General features: G+C 52.7%; 8 protein-coding genes across 8 annotated transcripts; 5 read left to right on the top strand and 3 right to left on the bottom strand.

The window, feature by feature from the left end:
- Window positions 1–255: 255 nt before the first annotated feature.
- On the top strand, window positions 256–2,841 carry N0V96_009606 (uncharacterized protein; the record flags this gene model as incomplete). The annotated part of the gene is made up of 2 exons (XM_065758697.1): window positions 256–487; window positions 1,637–2,841. The coding sequence occupies 2 exons, from the start codon at window positions 256–258 to the stop codon at window positions 2,839–2,841; spliced, it is 1,437 nt and encodes a 478-aa protein (XP_065612762.1).
- Window positions 2,842–4,198: 1,357 nt separating this feature from the next.
- Window positions 4,199–4,936, top strand: N0V96_009605 (uncharacterized protein; the record flags this gene model as incomplete). The annotated part of the gene is made up of 1 exon (XM_053190278.2): window positions 4,199–4,936. One exon carries the CDS (start codon window positions 4,199–4,201, stop codon window positions 4,934–4,936), a length of 738 nt encoding a protein of 245 aa, XP_053052208.1.
- A 900-nt stretch (window positions 4,937–5,836) lies between these two features.
- On the bottom strand, window positions 5,837–7,849 carry N0V96_009604 (uncharacterized protein; the record flags this gene model as incomplete). The annotated part of the gene is made up of 2 exons (XM_053190277.2): window positions 5,837–7,649; window positions 7,842–7,849. The coding sequence occupies 2 exons, from the start codon at window positions 7,847–7,849 to the stop codon at window positions 5,837–5,839; spliced, it is 1,821 nt and encodes a 606-aa protein (XP_053052207.2).
- A 631-nt stretch (window positions 7,850–8,480) lies between these two features.
- Window positions 8,481–9,281, top strand: N0V96_009603 (uncharacterized protein; the record flags this gene model as incomplete). The annotated part of the gene is made up of 1 exon (XM_053190276.1): window positions 8,481–9,281. The coding sequence occupies one exon, from the start codon at window positions 8,481–8,483 to the stop codon at window positions 9,279–9,281; it is 801 nt and encodes a 266-aa protein (XP_053052206.1).
- Window positions 9,282–10,390: 1,109 nt separating this feature from the next.
- N0V96_009602 (uncharacterized protein) lies at window positions 10,391–11,545 on the top strand (the record flags this gene model as incomplete). The annotated part of the gene is made up of 2 exons (XM_053190275.1): window positions 10,391–11,269; window positions 11,354–11,545. The coding sequence occupies 2 exons, from the start codon at window positions 10,391–10,393 to the stop codon at window positions 11,543–11,545; spliced, it is 1,071 nt and encodes a 356-aa protein (XP_053052205.1).
- A 1,306-nt stretch (window positions 11,546–12,851) lies between these two features.
- Window positions 12,852–13,683, top strand: HPT1 (hypoxanthine-guanine phosphoribosyltransferase; the record flags this gene model as incomplete). Its single annotated transcript, XM_053190274.2, has 3 exons — window positions 12,852–12,884; window positions 13,006–13,446; window positions 13,516–13,683. 3 exons carry the CDS (start codon window positions 12,852–12,854, stop codon window positions 13,681–13,683), a joined length of 642 nt encoding a protein of 213 aa, XP_053052204.1.
- Window positions 13,684–14,233: 550 nt separating this feature from the next.
- Window positions 14,234–15,478, bottom strand: N0V96_009600 (uncharacterized protein; the record flags this gene model as incomplete). Its single annotated transcript, XM_053190273.1, has 2 exons — window positions 14,234–15,123; window positions 15,190–15,478. 2 exons carry the CDS (start codon window positions 15,476–15,478, stop codon window positions 14,234–14,236), a joined length of 1,179 nt encoding a protein of 392 aa, XP_053052203.1.
- A 1,953-nt stretch (window positions 15,479–17,431) lies between these two features.
- On the bottom strand, window positions 17,432–19,134 carry N0V96_009599 (uncharacterized protein; the record flags this gene model as incomplete). Its single annotated transcript, XM_053190272.2, has 2 exons — window positions 17,432–18,996; window positions 19,047–19,134. The coding sequence occupies 2 exons, from the start codon at window positions 19,132–19,134 to the stop codon at window positions 17,432–17,434; spliced, it is 1,653 nt and encodes a 550-aa protein (XP_053052202.2).
- Between the last annotated feature and the right edge of the window lie 454 nt (window positions 19,135–19,588).

The following is a 19,588-nucleotide window of genomic DNA, read 5'->3' as shown; positions in this document are numbered from 1 at the left end:
CACAAATTAGCGTCTCTTAATGCGCTGCACATCTGTATCGCTGCCTTCAATGGCCTCTGGAGTGAGACTTGATGTGATGAAGCTTGATGAGGTTGCTTGCAGTGTATCAGCTGTCCCACCAATGCACTTGGCCACTCGCGGTTTTTTACCCTGTTCCGGTAGACATCCAGAGTTTTGAATTTTCAGCATAAATCTTCAAGCGCTCCTTGCTATACTTTTGCAGCAACTATCATCCCATCACTTACACAAGACACAATGACTGACCCTAAGCGTGGGAATTTTGAAGATATCAACCAGAAACTCTGGTATCGGAAGTTCATTCGTGGGATAAAGCCACAGAAAAAAGAGCCGTATCCTGACGAAGACACGCCCGCCACGCCTGAACAACTCAATGACGACTTCATTGATTATTGGGGCAAACGCCTAAAGACTGATGAGGCGTTCAGGAAGCACAACACGTACAATGAGCTGATGACCCAGTTTTGGGGTACGTGGATTTTCCTCGTCAGAACTAATTGATTCTAACAATAGGCAGAGGATCCAGACATAATCCTGCAGACTTACGCCGTTGCAGACGGTCAAACAGTTCCAAGGAACAAACAGAAGCCTTGGTTCAGATCCGAGCTTCGTTTCATCTCCGTCATCTTTCCCACTGATGCAAACCATAAGAAAGATGGCAAGGCACCAATTGGATCTGTTTCGTGGGCGCCCTGGTTTGTGCTTATAGCAGCGTAAGTAAATGGGTCAACAGTTTGGCCTCTTCCCGGCTAACACTTCAGCTCCTCTTCTATCCACTCCGAAAAGGATATCCTCCACATCATGAGTTGGTCGCGTGATGATGGCCAATTCAGGTACTATGCTGTAAGTGGACCTTCATCTTCTGTTGCGTATGCAAAGTTGATGGAGATGGTAGCGCGATCTTATCATGAATGATGAAGCCAGAACTCAGCATGGCTGGGTATATCTCTGCTCTTCGATGGATGCCTTCGATGCTCCAGGCAAGGCATACCTGGGTCCTTTGAATGGTCATGTCAATGGAGGAATCGTCATGAAAGAGATCCACAAGTAAGTTATCATCAGGCTGATACAAACCAAGGAATCTCCTGACTCGGTCATAGGCCTTGGATGCACTGGCTTGTTGGAGGCCGAGGAGTGACAGATCTTCTTGATAAAGAGCTCATCTCAGAGCTTACGGAGGCTAGATGGCTCACTTATCCTGGCTTTCCTCCTCTCTACGGCGCAAGTGTACAATCTGGTGAAACTTTCGAAAGAATAGTGCTGGACTCTCTTAGAGTCTGGTTTACTAGCCGGCGGAACAAGGATTTTTTGACGGAGAAAGGGGAGACTAAAACATGTCCGGATAACATCCAGCGTTGGGCAGCACACTTTTTCCTGACGACCAACATTAACATTGCTGCTACTTCCAACAATGCCAACATTGTACCGTCGGATCATTTCTTCAGCTATGAAATGCTCAGAGGATACAGCAATCTTCTAGTAGGTTATTCTGGTTCCACTGCGACTCCTTCTCGGCAAAGAAGGACACCTTCGCAATGCACCTGCTGACAATCGCAGCCCAACCGAAGTCTTCATGACGACCAATGGCTAGCTGCCCATATACTCAAGGATACCCCAGCTGCGTTGACGGCCTGGAACGAGAAACAGTTCAAAAACGACGAGAAGAACTACCTGACTCAAGAACAATGGTTTAGAAGGTACTCCATTTCATCTTTCAAGTATGACGGGCCGTCGTATCTCTGGGCCTCACGAGAACTCAAGCTCTGCACCTTACAGGAGGTAGCCAACGTGCAAGACGCACAGCTTTTTGTTCTAGCGAACAGTCTTGCCGGTGGTATCTTCATGGGAACTCTCGAAAACGGCAAAGAGGATATTCGTGGAGGAGCTCAAGTCAACTTCGCCGTTCAGCAATGGGGCGAAGGGGATAATCCTTGGGTTATCCTTCAAAGCTCTGTGGATGACGCGCATGGCGTATGGGCTGCTCAGAAGATGTTCCTGGGAGACGACAAAGAGTCAGCCCGTTGTCAACTCTTTTCCGAGAGAACCTTTAACGCTCTGCAGATGGTTGACTTTTGGAATCCGATTTATTCCTGGAGACGTCTCAAGTTGATGCAGTACATTCCCGTCGAGGCCGAACTGTTGAATACGCCAACGACAGACCCAACGACCGGTGAATCCGTGTACAGTTATAGTCTTGAGGAAAATTTCATCGATGCTGTCAGGAAGAGAATGGCTGACGAAGGGGATCTGGAGAAGCTTCAAGACGAATGGCCAGAGGCTGAGTTCTTGTGCAACTTGGAGAAGCCTCTCATTGAGCATCAAATTCGGATTTCCAACTATACCAACAAAGTGGCAGAGAACTTGAACGAGGCGACCTGGATTCTGGAGTACTTGAAGCTTGCCGAGTCTCGACGACGCATGTTTCGTCCGATGCCAATGAACTTTTTCGGCAGCAATATTCCATACTGCCTGGCTATGCCGTTCAACGATCCATGGCTGGAGATGACTGAACAGGCTTCCGTACGACAAATTCCTCAGCGGGGTGTTGACGTGTTGAAGGCCTGGTTGGGATCACTGGCTGGTAGTGATCCAAAGGTTATCCCTAACCAGAGTCTCGGGGATCTCAACAAACTCATTAGCGACAATGCCGAAAGCGGCACGGATGGTTTGCCGGTTAAACTTTTGCCCAGACCGTCGACGATGCGAATGGCTTGTCAGCGTTACATTGCGGTATCGAATCCTGAGACGTCAGAACGGCCTCACAGTTGCCCTTTCATGACGGGAGAACACCTAGCCTCTATGCACACATCAGTGGGAGCTTAGATCTGGCTATCATTGAAGGGGTTATATTGTTAATGCACTCAAGCATGAAGTTAACAATGTGATATAATCCAGTGCTTCATGGCCTTTATTCCATATTCTGGTCTTGGAAACTAGCTAGCAATTGCCTTCAGTGCGCACAATCACCACTTTAGTTGGCAACGGTCCAAATCCGACTTCGCTGGCGGTCTGAAATCCAAGCCGTTGAAACCACTACTGCGAGCTCAACTTGAACACATGTGCTGTCACTATATCTAACATTGCCATCACTGTTACTCTAAATCTTGTAATGGTGGTTAAAGCGCTCAGTAGAAGTCCTGGCTTCCAGAGTTGGCCTGCTGCTCTTCTTACTCAGCATCAATTGGTTGAGGATACATGCATTCTCATATGGGCTTGAACCGCTGGCTAATGCTGAATACATTCGCTTTGACTTACCTAACTTCACTTCCTGAGAAGATCAAAACGACAAATAGAAGCAGCGAGATGACTTACAGTCGAGAAACCGTCAGCCTTTCGCCGATCACTGGGTCTGGTTACATTTGTAACCCTGCCCGGGTACGAAGTCTTTAGTAACGACGATGGTGTCGTTAAAACCATGTACCCATCCTGTAATCAAAGGCTTCATAGCAACCGTATAGTCAACTCTCTAAGCTTGAATTGGAGGTGTTGAAGTAGGTGCGAATTGCATTTTTGGCTTATCCGGAGTGCTGAAAAGTGCATGTCTAACACTGAGTAGGCGCACACATTTGCTATATCAGAAGCTGCCAACATGATTTTTGCGATTTTATCTCATACTTGGTTTTGTATCATACTTATTGATGAAGCGGTAAGAACCACAGATGGTGGGCCTTGGAAGTTCCTCGACTCTGATGAGTCTACTCTATCAATCAGCCTTGAAATCTCAATTACTCCTCGCCATAACAGAGTTACTTGACTAGTGGAAACCTGTTCATCTATGGCGTCTTGAAAAAATCTCAGTGATTATAGAGAATGAATAAGAAGTATGGGTTTCTGTATCCAATGAAGAGACTATTCACGTTTCTACGATGCGAAAGCATCTACTCGAGTTGCACAGTGAATGGCGGGCGGAAATTTCGTCCGACATGAGAAGTCTTCACTCTTATGGGAAAACCACCGCATCACGAACTCTTAACTCACCCTACAAGGACCGCCAGCATCGATTCACTTCAATGTCTTTTAGCCTCTATATAAATAATCTGGCAGCAACAGAGCCAAGCCCTTTCTTAGAACCATCACCAAGAACATTACAGATTCTACAAACGCACAAATCAGCACAAGCACAAAGCAAACACAACATCTGTCATCAAGACCGAAAACCACAACCCCAGAACTCAACACAATGTCCAGAAGCGGCCACAGCTCCAACAACGGGGACACCCCCCCACGCCGTCTCTCCCCAGGAAACATGAACGGCTTCTCCGTCCTAGACGCATACTGGCACATGAATCAGAGCGCCGCTCGCAACAACGCAGCTTTTACCGGCAACGCCAACAATGGCGCAGGGTTCTCCGGCCCAACCTACGGCGGAGGTCCTAGCATCAACGGTGGTTCAAACAACATCCCCTTTCGCCCTTCGCCCAACGGTATGAATGGAGTCAACAGGAACAGACAGCAGAACCCCTTGACTCCAATGCGTCCCGCCCCTCGCAGCCCGCCGTTCACCCACGCTGGTATTGGCCGGGGTTCTCCTGGGCCTACCATGAACGGTACAGGCTACGGTAGAGGCAGCCCCTCCAATGGCGGTGGAGCAGCATTCATGTCTGGTGCCGCTGGTCGAGGTCCCCGTGCCAGCGATGCGTACCGGAACACTCCCGCGGCTCCGTTTGGTGTACCGGGCGGCTATGGTCGTGGTGGTGGTGGTTCTCCTAACCAGAACGGCATGACCAATGGCTATACTAACGGCTATCGCTCCGACGATGAAAGTTCTAATGGTAGCCCTACCCGTAGTCCCAACGGCCGGGGCCGTGGACGTGGGGGCGGATACGGTGGAGGGTATGGTCCCTATGGGCCATACGGCCGCGGTGGAGGTGGTGTTGGCGGCGGCCGGGGTGGTCCCCCTGGCGGCTTTTCCTACTAGACTCTAGTAACGGCGTGAGCTTCTCCTGCCTAGGTTCGAGAACCTCAGACGGGGGTGTGATTAGTGACATAGAAAAGGGGTAAAGTCAATGACTCCCTCAGTAGCAAGTTTGCAATAGTAGGTAGACCTGGTCGCGAGACCATAGACAGTCTAGCCGAATAGAAGTAAAACCCATAAACATGAACAGCTCACCTCGCGTAAAAGTTTTGCTCGCTCGTGCTTGTACATATATTCACCCATTCAACTGAATACACCACCAACGAAGCCCATATAGACCCCCTCAAACCCAATCCTGTCACCAGCCAGCAGGCGCCCGTCTAGGTCGACGGGTCGGGTCAAACTGGCTGGGTGGTGGAGTGGTTTATGGTCAACAATTAATTACGCCCATAGCCTACTCGACGACAGGCTACCGATTTCCCGAGTTCGAATCCCAGCATGAGCACCAAGAGATGTAGCCCCCAAATCGGCACCGGGGGGGTGAACTCTTTTTTTGTCCCAACTCCTTTATATGTAGGAGTAGGAGTGGTGTTTCTCTTTCCATGTAGACCTTGATGATCGACATACACATGCGACGTTACGTACCTTCCCTTACTTGACAGGCCTGAGTAGAGGTCGAGACTGGGCTCAAGAGAACGGAGGGGGAAGTCTCTCGATAATGGAAACACCATTCCATTGGGGTTGCATAATGTGTCCATCTACCTTAACGCATGAGGCTATTTTTGCAGCAATCAGCACTCCATAGAACCAGGTATCCTTTCAAGACAACGCGTCTCCCGCCAGCAATGCAACGACAGTTCGTACCGCCGTCATCGGTCCCTCGTTACCCCGAACAAATCTTTCAAAAACTTTGGACGCTGCCGCGAGTGAACCGCGCTCGTCACCTAGATGCCCTAGTTGATGTTAGTCGAATATGTGACATAGGACAGCGTTGGGGTACTTACACTTGCCAGGCATGCCAATCACCAGTCCAACCTTGCTTTGCGCCTCGCCCGTCCAGTCAAAATCAATCCGCCACTGTAATCTCAAACACGATGTTTCTTCCTTCACGGCACCCGGTATCGGAATCTCGTAGGCTGTTCTCCCGAGATGAGGCAACAGTACTGACCGAGGCAGGTTCTCAGTCCGATTCCTCTCGGTGATACCATCCGCGTCCTGGCTATTTTCTTCATCGTCATCTTTTCTCCTTCGCTTTTTCCGTCGTGTCCGTATCCTCGCCACGCTCTGCGCCAGCTTTTCTTTGTCGCCAAGTTCGGTGTCAAGGGTGTGCCAAACATTTGCTCTCTCGACAGCGACTCTATACCACTCGGACATGGCCCAAGTCACCACGCTAACATTTCGGTTCATGTGAGTGTTGGAGCCTCCGCTCGAGACCTTTTCGACAAAAGGGCCTAGTTCCGCGACAGCTGCAGGGTCTAGACGGGGTACTGCAAGCTCTTTGATTCGAAGGTTCTCCGTGTCGACCGTCATTTCCATCTTGGCCATAAACAGACCCGCTGGATGAGCCGATCTAATGACGATGTTGTGTTTCCGAAGTAGAGGATCGGAATCGCTTTCTTTCGGCAGCATGTTTGTCGTCGCTGAAAATTCAAAGGGGGTAAAGGCTTGAAGGTATGGAAGCTCATCGACGGCCGTCATCTGTATGGGGTGGTGCGAAGTCGGAGTGGGGAGATCCTCTGGCTCTTCCTTTGGTATGGAAAGCTGAGCTTGTCCTAGAGATCCAAACGAAAGCCATGATGTTGGATTCATGGCCATGTCGAACCATCCTTGCGCAGCATCTGGCTTAGCTTCCTTCTCAGGTGGTACGAGATGACGGCGGAGCAAGTCGAGGAGTTGGTTTTGACGAGAACGTCCCAAAGGCTGCACATCACCGGATCGACGAGCCTGAGCCTTGCGTATTCGCTCGTTCTCATCGGTTGCTAGTTCCAGGTCGGCCTCCAACTTGGCGAGTTCCGCCTCAAGCGCGTCTCTCGTCTCCTTGAGCTCCGAGTAGGGATCAGGCACTGGTATTCCACGCGCCTCGTGTGTTCCAGAGGGACCGGTTGTTGATCTTGTCTGCTTTGCCATCTGAGTAGGGCTCTTCTCTCGGGCAGCCCGTGCCATGACCTTCTTGGAGGGCTCCTGCGCCTTGTGAGAAAACTCGGGTGGTCGGAGAGGCGGTTGCTTCAGTGGCGAACTCTTAGATGGTGAAGCATTCCGCCGCCTCTTCTTCGAGGGTGTATCGTGGATGCCGCGGGGAGGTGTCGTGACGACAGGGTCAGCTTGGCCCCTCTGCGTGGGCGTAGGCGGTAGTTCGGGTTCCTGGTCGAGTTCAGGTTCAGGTTCGGGCTGGCGAGGAGGTACTCTTCCAAGAGCAGCACCATGACGAGGGGGTGTGCGATTCAAGACGCGTCCAGCAAAAGGATTGAAGTCCTCATCATCGTTGGGTCCAGGTTCAGGAAGTGGCCTGGGAACCGGTATGCCACCAGATCGGCGTGGCCTAGACGCCAGCGCCCCGCTGACCCTCGATTCAAGAGCCATCCGCCGCGCTGGAGAGCCCAGGTTGGTTGACTCGACCGCAATTGATCCTGACATGTTACTCCTCGGGCGCGCAGGCCCTCTTTCTAGGAATCGCTCTGCCTGGCTCTCGGGTTGGGCGGCTGAACCCTCGCCAGCAACATCTTGGGTGGTAGATTGTGTTGATGAGTTGTTGAAACCGGCCTTTGACGGACTCAAACTTCGACTTCTTCTTCGTAGGATATCGGGATGCGTCCGAGAAAGGCTTGCTCTAGTTGGCGACGCGAAGGAGGGTCTCCTGGGTATTCGCGATCGTGGTGGGGGAGGGTCCGGCGGAGTGGTCGATTCGTTATTGTCGTCGTCGCGCTCTCTACTAAGGCGGGGAGGAACCCTCCGCCGCTTCGGCGCGGACTCGTCCATGCTCAATGATCAAACTAGGCTTTATTGAAGCATATCAGCGCGGAGCTGGCACCTCGAAGTTGATGTGTGGTGGTGCACCTCGGTGAGATGCGCGACGGTCTCGTCCAGCGGGTGCACTGGCGGCGCGTTGTGTACATGCGACCCCACCGCTTTCCTGATTGGGCAGGCCTTGGGAGGTAAACAGGGGAGGTCCTCTTAGAGCTCCAGGAAGCCTGTGTCTAAGTGCAGGCATCCCCCCAATCTTACTCAATTTCAACCATTTTTAGAATTCTTTTTTCTCTATTTGCTTCTCGGGTTGCTAGGATAATCGCGAACATTGCTGATCCTTTTTATACTGATGATACAAGTCGCGTGGACTTCCACTATAGGTCCCTTCCTTGCCTCGCATGGCATGATGGGAACGGAGTACAAAGTGCAGACGCGAGAGCACGTGACAGTACCTTCTACTTCTACCTTACCTAAGCAGCGAATTGAGACCGATGACGTCCGAGGCTTTGATGACCGCATTCCAATCGCCCTGGTCTCTTTCGCCTCTGCAGTGACAGCAGGCCGGCCTCACTCAACCCCAATAATGCCCATCTCCAAGCTTCAACCCACCTAGAATTGGACATACCAACGGAGCACACTCAATATGTCAGCACCCGCCAGATTTCTCCCCCGCCTCCGGCCTCTTGTGCCGCGCATCGCCCGTGTGCCCCGAGGCGCCTTCGTCACGAGCCAGTCGCAAACCGGCCCGGCACCTATCGAGCCCTCCCAGACCCAAGCGCACCCGCTGGGCGCCTACTACGATGCGATCCTCAATGACCCCCAACCCATTCCCGATGTGAAGCCCGAGGAGCCCCCAAACTCCTCCGTCCACAAACAGGAGCAAGGCCGTAAGACGTCGCCTCCCTCCCCAAGCCCAAGCCCAAATCCAACCCAAACCACCGAACCCGTTGCTGAAGCTCTCTCCGCACAGCCGGTGCCGACGCCACCGCCGCAAACCGCGGCTGAGAAGGCCGCCATTGTCTTCGGTTCCGCCCTAGCCGGCCCCGCCGCTCGACAGAAGCGTCTTGAGGAGCTGCGTTCCAAGAGCACGACGATAGCGGGGGTGATGATTCCCCCACGGCCAGAAGAGCCGGATAACTGTTGCATGAGCGGCTGTGTCAACTGCGTATGGGAACGGTACAGAGAGGAAATGGAAGACTGGTCGGCGGCGAATGCGGAGGCACAGCTGAAGTTGAAAGAGCAGCAAGGGGCAGTTGATTCGAATACCATGGATGACGACGGCGGTGGCTCCGATACCAATTGGGTGCCACAGGATCCCAAGATTGCCAAGAATATGTGGGATGAGAAGCTATATGACGATGTTCCTGTAGGCATCCGAGAGTTTATGAAGACGGAGAAGAAGTTGAAAGCTGTACATGAAAAAGAGGGTACAACAGGAGGCTGAGGGTGACAGTACTTGGTCCCTCGGTCCTTTCTCCTTTCTTCTTCGTCTCATAGCTTGCATCTGAGGTAATCGTCCCCAAAAGTCATCATCAGCGTCATCCATAGACATTTATCACAATACACAATACCACGATCGAACTAGATTCCGAAATATTCATTCGCAAAGGAACCACCACAATCGCCCATTACCAACTGTCGGCTCCTGTCTTGATTTTAGCGGCGTCCGAAGATAAGAGACTGGAACTAGGGACGAGAGCATGAGAGGCTGTACACCTGCCATACAAGTTGATTTGTCACATCTCAAAGTTGAGGGATAAAAACACGTCTTCGCGATGGCCATAATCTTTACATACTGTTGGAGTAGAACATTGAGTGTCAGATATCGACTGGTCGATCTTGCCTTGACCTCTTTGGTTACACCTTTTTTCATCCCCATGCTGTCCCTTCTTCTTACATTTCGTCTCGTTCTTATACTTGCCATCTTCAACTCACACTTCAGACTGCTTTCTTGCGTTCTCTTTCAGTCTTTTCACACATGCGGCACTATGAAAGGGTTCAACCCTGGTCTCTTAACGGGATTTGAACGGCAGCCATGGTCCTCAAAGTAGTGACTCGCTTCTGGGGTTCATCACAAACCTGAGTGGTCGTTCCCTATCATCAACAGTGAACATTCACGGGGTATTTGACTGTCAACCCCTCCAAAAGCCCCCGTCACAGTCGCTGCCCATTAATCTTTCTGGCCTTTCTCCTTAAGTTCCTTTTACTGTCGTAACTCATTATTATTGCTTGCTATCATTGCTCATTATCGTTTTTGTATTCGTTACGGTGTTTCGAATACGAACGACCTGGTCACGGAAAGTGATAAGAGAGGATTCCTGCCTTTATTGGCCGCTGGCACAAGCCTGCAAAACTTCAACTTCCCGTCTGCAAGCCGGCCTTCGCCCTGGCTGCCGGATTCATCAAAGCCGACCTCATTAGGGCTTCTGGAACCCGTGAGATTAATGCGGATACTGACGACTAAGCACCTGAGGGTGCCAGTGGTCGCCTTTTAAAGTACTTATTCCCTTCCCTCTTTTCCTTCTTTCCAAACTAACCATCTCACCACCAAAGATGGCATTCAGAGGCACAATCAACCCGAGGCCAGTCATCCGCGAGGAGGAGGACTGGGAAGATGCCTCCTCCTCCTCGGATGACGACTACGACGAGGACGAGGACGAGGACGACAACCTCGATCCGCCGGAGGACATCCTCCTCCCCCACGAGAGGGCCCGCCCGCCTTCTCCTCCCGCTCACTCGGCTCGACTCCGCCTCATCTACCACTCGAGGGCGTGGGAGATGCAGGTCTACATGCTGAAGGATGGAAAGGCCCTCAAGGAGCGATCCTCCTACCAGAAGTTGAGCAAGGGTTTCTTCGCCGCCGACGAGTTTGCTACGCTCCTCAGCCACTGGTCCAACGCGCTCCACGAGCAAGTCCAAGAGATCCTGGGAGACGACCACCCCTACCTCTCACGCCTCGTACTCCCGGCCGCGCCGCGCCAATTCAAGCTCATCAAAGGCATGGACGGCTCTAGCCACCTTCCCGACCAGCTCATCGAGCCGTTTCCCGAAATGCAGGGCAGGCTCGTCATGCAGAGAATGCGACCGATCAAGCCCACCATCATCCGCATCATCATCGACCATACCGTCGGCCGCGACTTTCAGAAAGAGGCCCTCATGATGCCAGAGAACTACAATCTCCACCCAAAGATCTGGCTTGGCTTGACGCAGCCGCCCGAGGTTAGAGAGATGCTCAAAGAACACCCGAACCTCGCGACGCGACCAGCCTACCTCGACCAGCTCCTCAAATTCATCGGACGCCCCGGCGTCCTCGAGCTCGCGCGCAAGATGGGCACCGCGCTCGCTATCATTCACCACGACCTACAGAAAGACGCCCGCAACGTCAAGTTCCGGCTCGCGTACGATCCCATGCAGGACAAGCCGCAGCTCTGGGTTTGTGGATTGGGAAACATGGACGATTTGGCAACCAATGGGAACGAAGACGGCTTCGTGGGAGATCCGGCTGGATACATCTAGGAGAACGAGCGTTTCTTCCCGCGGCCTGGTGTTGGTCCTGGCATCTTTGACGCGTTTTGGGCGGCATACTTGATTGTCAGCGAGGCTATCATTCAGTGGAAGGAGGACATTGCGCCGGAGGGATCATATCGGGATCAGGAGTTGAGGAAGTTGCTTATGAAGGTTTTGGTCGCGCGTCTGAAGACGCTCTAGGTTATGTTTGTGCCAAGCTTTGTCTTGAGCTTTGTTTCTTTTGGGAGGATGATTGCTGCGTTCACGAGGACACGAGGCTCATTGAGATTGATGAGCTATTACGAAGGGATACCAAAAGTTATTAGGAGAGAACACAGTCAATGACAGGCAAGATATGCCATGTTACGCCCAGTCGTTTCTCAAGACCAGCTCTGAAGTAGTAGAAGACCCGACTATCATGGGAATGAGTTTGTGAGGTCGTCCATGGCCCAACTTATACACGTCAAGACTATCAAGCTACTCACCTCGACAGCAGAGAAAGGGATGGGAAGTTGAGAGCAAACGTAGCAGCAAACATTCCCATCGGCTCTCGCGGCGGCCAGGGTCGGGAAGGAGTGGGGCCAAATTGGCATGTCATCAAATCCAACGCTCTCCACATCGAGAACTCTACATTGGAAAAGACTCTCGTCGTTTCATGACTCGATGCTGACTGGGCAACAGCGAAACAAGGAGACATTTACAGCGTGTTTTCTTAAGCCTGGAAATTATCGTGAAATCTTCAGTGGCAGGTGGCAGGTGGCAGGGGGAAGAAAATTCAGCAACAAGCTCTTTCCTCACTTGGGACGGGATGGAACTTTGGAAGGAGCGTAACACACTTTGATCCCTGCCTTTTGAGAGTCACGCCGATTTCATTGGTAAATAAACCGCGAATGTGGGGTCCATTCACCGACAGCGACGGCGGGCTCCGAAGCCTCGGTGAGAACTCTATCGGTCAGCAGCCATTCACAAGCCACAGTCGGATGACTGGCATCCGGGGCGCAGCAGCCAGATCCTTGCCAAAGCGGGTCTAATGCAACCGCTGGTCATCGCGGGGCTCGGGGCTCGCCAGACAAAATTTCTCTCCCAAGTGTGCCCGCCGCCATGGCCCATCCATCCATGTTTGGATGGCGGGGTCCCCTTTTGCTCATCGATGGGCGATGGATGGAGGGGTCCTGGTAGCCTGGCGCGCATCTTTTTTTTTTTTTTTTTTTCTTCCGTCCTCGTCTCGCGTGTGAATAGCGGCACTCTTTCTCTCTACTGGCAGAAATCTCGGGTCCCATTCTTCCCTACTTAAGCTTCTTTTCCACTTTAAACTCACTCTTCTGTATATTTCCTCCCCCTCGACATATACACGATCCATTCCTCCCGTTCTCTTTCTTCTTCTTTACATCCTCTCAAATACCAGACGTCAGAGACATCTCCAAATCTGCAGCATTCCTCCTACCCCGCAGTACACCCCGTCCGCCGACCGAATTCGAGTCAAAGAACCCCTCCAAACACCGCAAAAATGGTCGAGAAGCTCTACGTCACGTACAACGATGTATGGTTTCCCTTCCTTCTTCCGAGCCCCTAGCGCTGTTGCTTTCTTATTCCAGTGGTCTCCGTATTCGTGCAAGGTGTCGCAAAACATGGGCTAACGAATGTTCTTCCTCTCCTTCCAGGTGCACAACCTCTGCCAGGAGTCCGCCGTCAAGATCCTCGAGACCTTCCAGCCCCAGCTCATCATCGCAATCGGCGGCGGCGGCTACGTTCCCGCCCGTATCCTCCGTTCCTTCCTGAAGAAGCCCGGCAACCCCAACATCCCCATCCAGGCCATCGGTCTCTCTCTGTACGAGAGCCTTCCTGAGACTTTCGGCGGCAACTCTACCCCGGGCGTCCCCGAGGTCCCTGGCACAAAGGTCACTCGCACGCAATGGCTTGACCTGACCGCTATCGGCGAGATGGAGAACCTTGTCGGCAAGCGCATCTTGATTGTCGACGAGGTCGATGACACCCGCACTACCCTCGAGTACGCTGTCAAGGAGCTGGAGAAGGACGTCGAGGCTGCTAGCCAGCGTCTTGGCAAGGGCCAGAAGACTGAGTTTGGCATCTTTGTTCTGCACGTGAGTCATAATCTCAAACTAAACGTACACTTCGTAGGGAACCAAACGTACTGACGCAGCGAAATACAGAACAAGGACAAGGCGAAGAAGGGTACCCTTCCCTCCGAGATGATGACCTCAGGTCACTACCTCGCCGCCCGCACCGTCGGCGATGTCTGGATCAACTACCCCTGGGAGGCCATCGATATTGCCGAGCACGACCGCCACGCGGCCGAGGCTCTTGCTGCGCGCCAGTAAATCAAAGAGACTTTCGCATACGAGTAACACGAGACCGTGACGACGATGAGGGGCCGAGGAGGATAGACGGACGGGGCTGTTTGGCGAAAGAAAGCCGGCCAAGGGCGTATAAAAGGATACCAAGAGGGGTTATGCCGTCGAGCTGCCCACAAGCATACACATTACCAATGACATTTCAAAGTTATTCATTCGTGGGCCTTTAGACACGTAACGCATTGCTAGGAGAGGGTGCGACCAAGGGTAGTGATTGACATGCTAAACAAACAGCTTTAGAGGTGTTTACACATCTATAAGGGCGAGTTTCGAGCTACCTCGTCTGCGACTGTCGAGTTGCAGTATGTGGCTCTACACTACGGCCATCCACGTTCCGAAAACCCCCGAATCACCACAATCGATTACAAGACGCGCAGAAAATCGAGTGCTACCATATTCGACCGAGTATTACATCAATTTCAACCAAAGGCCTGGTTCCCATACGCTTGCTAAACAATACACATACATCAAACAAGAAAAGACCCTTCTTCCACTTGAGCGTATCTCATCACACCTCTCAAGCCAACTCCGTCTCAATAACACTTTCAACCGCTTGCACCGGCCTCCAGATCTTCACGACCCGCAACCCTGCTGCCGCAATCAACTCCCGCCACTGCTCCTCCGTCCTCTCCGCCGACGCCAGCCCCGCCATCATAATCATATCCGTCGCCGTCACCTTGGAAAGCGGCGCCCGCTCGCTGATCAAGCTCTCGTGGATCAGCAGCCTCGAATACCCCCTCTCCATGGCGCCGGCAATATTCTTCAGAATGTCCACCGCAGTAGCGTCGGGCCAGTCGTGCAGCACGTTATGTAAGAAGTACGCTCGCGCCCCGAGCAGCGGCTGCGGTGTGAAGAAGTCGTACGCCTGGATCGTGAACGCGGAATCGGACTTGACGTCCTTGAGGAAATCAGGCAAGTCCTGCAGGATGAGATGCCGCACAGGAACCTGCGGGTGCCGAACATGAAACTTCCTCAAATCATGGCCCTTGCCGCCGCCGATATCAACAACCAACGGCCTCTCCGGGATCGCGCCCTCGATGATCTTCTCCGTGGGATACACCTCGGTCCACGCCGTGAGGTTATCTCGCGAATGGCACTCCATGACGTCGTTGAAGTCGGACGTGAGCAGCGGGTTCGTACCGACGTACTTGAAGAAGACGGCGTCGGGCCCGCGCCAGTGCTGGAAGTTGCAGTCGTTCTTGTCCGTCGGGTTCCGGTATCCGTTCTGCTTGAGGTAGTACGGCAGCGAGCGGAACATGGGGTTCGTCAGCTCGCCGTAGAAGCCGCCGTACATGGCCGGCAGCGGTGCGTCCTCGCCGAGGGCCTGGGCCCAGGGTGTGCGGGCGTAGGTGTCGAGGTCTGTTTCTATGACGAGGTGCTGGCCTGCTATCGCCCTCATCATGCGTCCTGATTTCTCGGGTTAGTCTCTGCTTTCTCATAGCTGAACGGGACTTTGAGAATTTCTTGACGTACGGATGAGGTGCTCATCGGCGCCGGTCAGCTTTGAGAGCTTGGTACAGGTAATGGGTTCACCACCAGCCTCGTGCCACTTTTTGAATACGCCGGCGTCGATCAGCGTCTTGATCGCTGCGTTCCCGCCACCCTTGACCACGATGTGATCCCATGCGATGTCCCACGGCGTCTGGACTTTTCTCAACGCATCATACAGCGCATCTCTGGCTCGTATCCTCTCAGCCTTATCTGTGAAGCTCTCCCCGTTGATGTCCCGAAGACTTGCAATCAACGCGTCCGCGGTAGCCATCCCTGCAAGTGTATACAGTATTCACTGTGAAGACGTCGACGATAACACAAATTGCTGAAGAACAAGAAAGCTGCAGAATAACAAGCTTTGGAAAAAGGACCTTACCGACGACGCTCACAGCCGTTTTAATACCAAACTTGTATGTCCCCAACGTTCTGACATGCAGCACACTGCGTGCTCGCCAAGCGAGGTGGCTCTCAATAGTCTCTCGGTTTCTTCGCCAGGAACAATCGTAACTGCAGTCCACAATATCACCAAAAACCCCTCCAAACCCCGGTTCCAACAATCACTTTCACGATATGCATCCCAACGGCACAGCAGGCAAACAAATCTCAAAACCCACTAACCCCCATGTTCCCGCTTTCCCGGTTCGTCGCGACGACAAGGCCTCGATTCGACGGGTATTCCGACCGGGTTCGGGGGGCGCTTAGAGAGGTGAGGAGGAGGCGAACATTCCGTGGTAGGCATGCACGCAAGGCTCCCTGAGTCTTCAAGCAGCTTTGCCGTCTACGCCTCTTCAGGCAGCTTAACAGTTTTGAAAGACAAGCAAACATGCAGGCAGCAGGCTCCGCTGCAGGTTGCGGAAGTGCACATGTACGGAGTACGGATATCCCACATGCGGCCCCCGTCTTGTTGGAACCAAGCTCTCCCGTGGCTACCTAATCCTGCGTAAGCGTTGTGATTGCGAGGGGCCGTCCAGTGTGCAGCCAAGCAAATACCTCAGATACGGTGGATACCATCGAGCCGACCCATTCTCGAGGATCCGTATCCCCGTCTAATGGGACCGGTTTCGTTGGTGCTTTTTCGTCGTCGTACCTGGTGTTCTCGATGCTTCGACCTGCCAGAGATGGAAAGTTGATAAGTTACTTTTCGTGTTGGTTGTGATGCAGGATGCCAATATGCGAGACTTAGATTGCGTTTTCTCGGGTGATACAGCTGGATTTGGCATGGGTGTCGGTTGCGGCGGCTGACCACACACTAGGTGGGTTCTTCTGGACTGGATTGGTGACGGATCCGCGAGGAGATTGGTCTAGGCTGTGCTGTGTCCCTTGGCGGGAAGTCAGCTTTGGAAGAAGGTTCTTGTCTTCACGATGCTGGGTGAGTGTTGTAAGTTTTGACTCACAAAATTAAGTGGTGGGTTTATTCGAACGCAATATCAAGCCTTGGCATAAAGTAGGTACTTTGAAGGAGGCTTGACCTGCCTTATGGTTGAATCCACGTGAGCATTGCAAGACATGATATCTCTTATACATGATACGTCAGTGTTTACTTGGGGCATAGAACATGGCTTCCCGACGCTGGTGACAGAATACACCTCCAACTTCAACGTCGCGCAATGTTGGACGGCATCCAGAGTGCTCCTTAAGTTCCATACGCAGTCTTATACTAATACAAGGCATAATTAGTACCACAGATTCGTAGTAAACTTGCGATCAAGTTGCGCACGGTATAGAGTCGATCTGGTTCCAGTACATGAGTAGGAACTCAACTCCTTTATAGACTTATTTTTCAGGAACAACTCACGAATGATATCAAAGAAGAGCTATGGATAACACGTGGCGAATCAACCAGTTTCTTCTACTTGTATGGGAACAATTTGAGTCTCATGGAAGTCAGGTTTCGCATCAACTCAGCTTGAGTTTCAGACTCAGTAGCCAATGATATTGACCACTGCTCACTGCTTACCTTGCAAGCTTCAGCCAGTCGTCTACTACCTGCCCTTGTCTAAACACACTACCCTAGCCACGTTGCGATGGATGTCCAGGTCCACATATCTGTAGTAGACCAGGCAGGCATTGAAGCTTGTCTCTTTTCGGGGGGCATTCTCGATGTAGTATATGAGAGGTCTTCAAAGCAAGTTGCTCGATCAATAGAGGCTTGATTATGAACCGGGTCCTGGCCCTCATGCGTTAGTTCTCAATGCACCTATCTAACAGTACAATTCTTCCTGGTTCAACCAAAAGCATGCCAAAACCCCTTGCGGGCACTGCTATCCTTTGGACTGCTCTCTTCCTGCAACAATGCATTGACTCTAGCCATAACACTATCCAACACAGCATCTACCATTCCTTCCGGCGCCATCCCTCCCTCAGTGCAAGCATTTATGACAGTATCGCCGCCCGCAACTCCCGCGACGTTGAACACAATACCATGGTAACCGACGGCGCCTTGTACCGGGCCGGCCGAGAACTGCACATCTTCAATCTTCACCACCGGCTCTTCAACATTCGAGGACGGAGGCGCGGTCTTGAGGCATCCGACGTTGGAGACTGAAAAGCTGTTCTGCATGAATAGCCCCATCGACGGCAATTTCTCTGCGAACTCCTCGAGGCTTGGTCCAAGAGCGTTGCCGCTGGTCCAGGCCTTGTACAGGTGAGACTCATCTCCGCCACTTCGCGACTCCACCATTCGCCTTCCGTAGTCTCGGACCAGGTCCCAGGCGGCTTTGGAGTCGACAGTCGCGGTGAGTCCCTTTTGTTTGTCGCCCACTGAGGACGATGCCGAGAAGGCCTGGCGGTACTTCTTCAACTTCTCCGGCTCGGGGAGACTTGCAGCCAGGTTGAGTAGTTTGCCCTCATCCGGGGAAGCCGTGTCAAAGCAGCCCGTGGCGCGCATGTCCACGGCGTATCGGGTAAATCCGACCTCGGCGTGGGGATAAAAGTCTGCTGCAAGGGTGCCGGCTACGACAACGGCCAAAAAGGGCGTGAAGGTTGTGTCGTGCGCGCGGCACGCTTTGATGATGGCGTCCATCTTGTCAGACGGGATACGATGAGTCGTTACCTTTGTGACTGTACGGTCTGCAGGTCCAGCGACGGCCATCGGGTCTTTGAGCAGCTCTTTCGGCCTGGGGAAGTTGACGAAGAAGAGCTTCTTGGCATAGAAGAACCGGTAGAAGAGAAAGACGAGGAGGTTGTAGATGACGCCCAGGACTGCCGGTTTCTTATGGATGGTGTTTTCGAGGGCCATGCTCAGACGTACCCTATCGGCATCGAGCTTGATGACGCGAGGTGGCGCGGGGCCCGTGTCGGAGACGGCTGATGCGTTGAGGGCATCCAGAAACTCACGGTGGAACGTCATGCCGAACGCGCCGTCACAGACGAGGTGGTGATAGACGAAGACGACGTCTCGGCGTCCGACGACGATGACTTTCCACCAGGGCACTCCGGCCTCGACTGTACCATCAGCCCAGTGCCATTTGCCGTGGAGCTTTTCGAGGAACTCGGCGTTGACTTGAGTCGTCTCGTCGTCGATGAACTCGACGCAGCGCTCTAGATTAATCTCGTTGAGTGTTGCGAGAGACAGGAGATGCTTGCCCCCCTCGGCGGCTGGCCCTACGACTCCGACGAGACCGAGCTCTGGGAACTTGGTGACGACGGCGTGAAGAGCTGAGAAGACTGCGTCGTCGGAGAGGATCAGACGTTGCTTGCCCGGTTGTGCTGAGGCGTAGCGAGCTGCGACTAGGACGTTGGATTGGATTCCGAGTCGATGGTAGACGTAGAACATGCGGTCGAGATTTGCTGGCAAGCATTAGTGTCCAGTGTCTTCTCTTCAAGTGAGCTTAACATACTCGTTTTACGAACAATCGTGTAGTGACCCGAATCCGACGCTGCATCGCTCGCTCCCTTGGTCGCGATGACACTGGTTGTAGTCGCCATTTTCTTAGTCTCAACAGGGGCGAGAGCAGTCTGTCATTAACCCAAGAAACTAGAAGGCTTCTAGCTTCTAGCTTGGCAGGTAGCTACATTTAAACTAGAGGACCAGCACCTTCCAGCAACCGTGCTAATGTCTGTTACAGAGCTGAGTTGCATTAGTCGAAACGCTATTGAGGTGCAGCTGCGATGTTTGGCGATGCCATAGCTTAACATGATGCTCCAAGCGCACAGTCTGTGAGGCAAAGATGCAGAGGTGAGCTAGGAGAAGTGTAAGTCAAAATCCGAGGTTTAGTCTTTGGCCGTTTGCCTTGCCGAGACCTAGGTTCGTGTAAGCCACTCATCTCCCACCTCCCGCTGGGGACAAACATGACATGGCGTCAACGACTCAACAGGAGGGGACGGAAGCAATATTGACAAGTCCCTCCCCTGCCAGCGATGATCTTTTTCTTCAACCAGG

This window comes from Colletotrichum fioriniae, assembly GCF_027942845.1.
Source record: "Colletotrichum fioriniae strain IMI 355084 chromosome Unknown scaffold_12, whole genome shotgun sequence".
NCBI lineage: Eukaryota > Fungi > Ascomycota > Sordariomycetes > Glomerellales > Glomerellaceae > Colletotrichum > Colletotrichum fioriniae.
This window is presented reverse-complemented; position numbering and strand designations above follow the sequence as displayed.